Source organism: Trypanosoma grayi, assembly GCF_000691245.1.
Source record: "Trypanosoma grayi strain ANR4 Tgr_140_V1, whole genome shotgun sequence".
NCBI classification, from domain to species: Eukaryota; Euglenozoa; class Kinetoplastea; order Trypanosomatida; family Trypanosomatidae; genus Trypanosoma; species Trypanosoma grayi.
The window spans coordinates 27125-28310 of NW_008825759.1; the positions used below are offsets into that span (position 1 = coordinate 27125).

At 52.8% G+C, this 1186-nt stretch overlaps 1 protein-coding gene across 1 annotated transcript; it reads left to right on the top strand.

The window, feature by feature from the left end:
• Window positions 1-360: 360 nt before the first annotated feature.
• DQ04_01401150 (solute carrier family 50 (sugar transporter)) lies at window positions 361-1083 on the top strand (the record flags this gene model as incomplete). Its single annotated transcript, XM_009310678.1, has 1 exon — window positions 361-1083. The coding sequence occupies one exon, from the start codon at window positions 361-363 to the stop codon at window positions 1081-1083; it is 723 nt and encodes a 240-aa protein (XP_009308953.1).
• Window positions 1084-1186: the final 103 nt, after the last annotated feature.

Sequence of the window (1186 nt, forward strand, 5' to 3'; positions counted from 1 at the left end):
GGGGGGGGGGGGGGGGGGAGACGTGCTTGAAGTTGCCTTGCGGGGTTGCAAACACCCAGTGTGTTTTTATGTTTGTTTGTTTGCTTTTCACAGCCCCGTATTTGGGGTATGCTCTCTATTTGTTCTTGTTGTTGCTCCAGTTTGCCTTTCAATAAGGATGCGACGGACAGGGGCTGAGCGAAGGCGGGGTCGCAGCTGACCTTTTGTAGTTGAAGAAACGGGGTACGCGCGAGTACTGGCAAGGCCCGCGGTTCAGGCACAAAAACAAATACATGATTTCCGTTTCTTCTTTGCTTGTCTATTTTAGTGACTTGAAGAAGAAAAAGAGAGCGGCTGCTTAACCCTAGAAAGGAACCAACGATGGTGTCGTTTACGGGTTTCGTCTCTGTTTCGGCAACCGCCGCCTCCATATGCATGGTCGGCGCCCCTGTAGTTACTGTAAGAAAAATGGAGAAGCAGCGTTCAGTAGGGGCGATGACTCCATTGTACTTTTCTGCACAACTAGCGAGCTGCGCGGTTTGGTCCATATACGGCGTCATGCAGGATGCATTTGGCGTGATATTGTGCAACGCCATTGGAAACGCCATTGCGACTTACTGTTTGCTTGTGTTCCTCTCAGTTGCCCGTCGTGAGGAGAAGTCGGGACACCGCATAGCCAACACAACGTACAAAAAGTCGCAGACGACCGTAATGATAGCGATCTCTTTCATAGCCTGCGCGTCGCTGCTGATTGTGTGCCTCGCCTCTGTGAAGCCACCGGCCGCCAAGACTTTGAATGGACTCCTCGGAAGCTGTTGCTCCGTTTTCATGTTGAGTTCTCCCTTGGCGCTGGCCGGGGCCATCATAAAGAACAAGAACGCGGAGGGTTTGGCACCACTTACGATAACCTTCGCGCTTGCAAACACATCGCTCTGGTGTCTTTACGCCCTCCTAAAAAGGGATATTTTTATATTTGTCCCAAATCTCCTCGGTATTGCTGCTTGCCTCTTTCAGTTTTTGCTTTTTTTCATGTACGGGCAAAAACCTGCGAAGGCTGTCGCCGTAAAGGCCGCCGTTGCACCCCTTCCCTTTTCGGGCGATTAGGTTTTTTCACCTTCTTGTTCCGCCGTCCCCGCGCATGCGGGGAAAAAGCGCCCCCCGGCCCGCGAGACCGCAGCGCCGTGCTGAACCCGCCCGCCCCACTTTT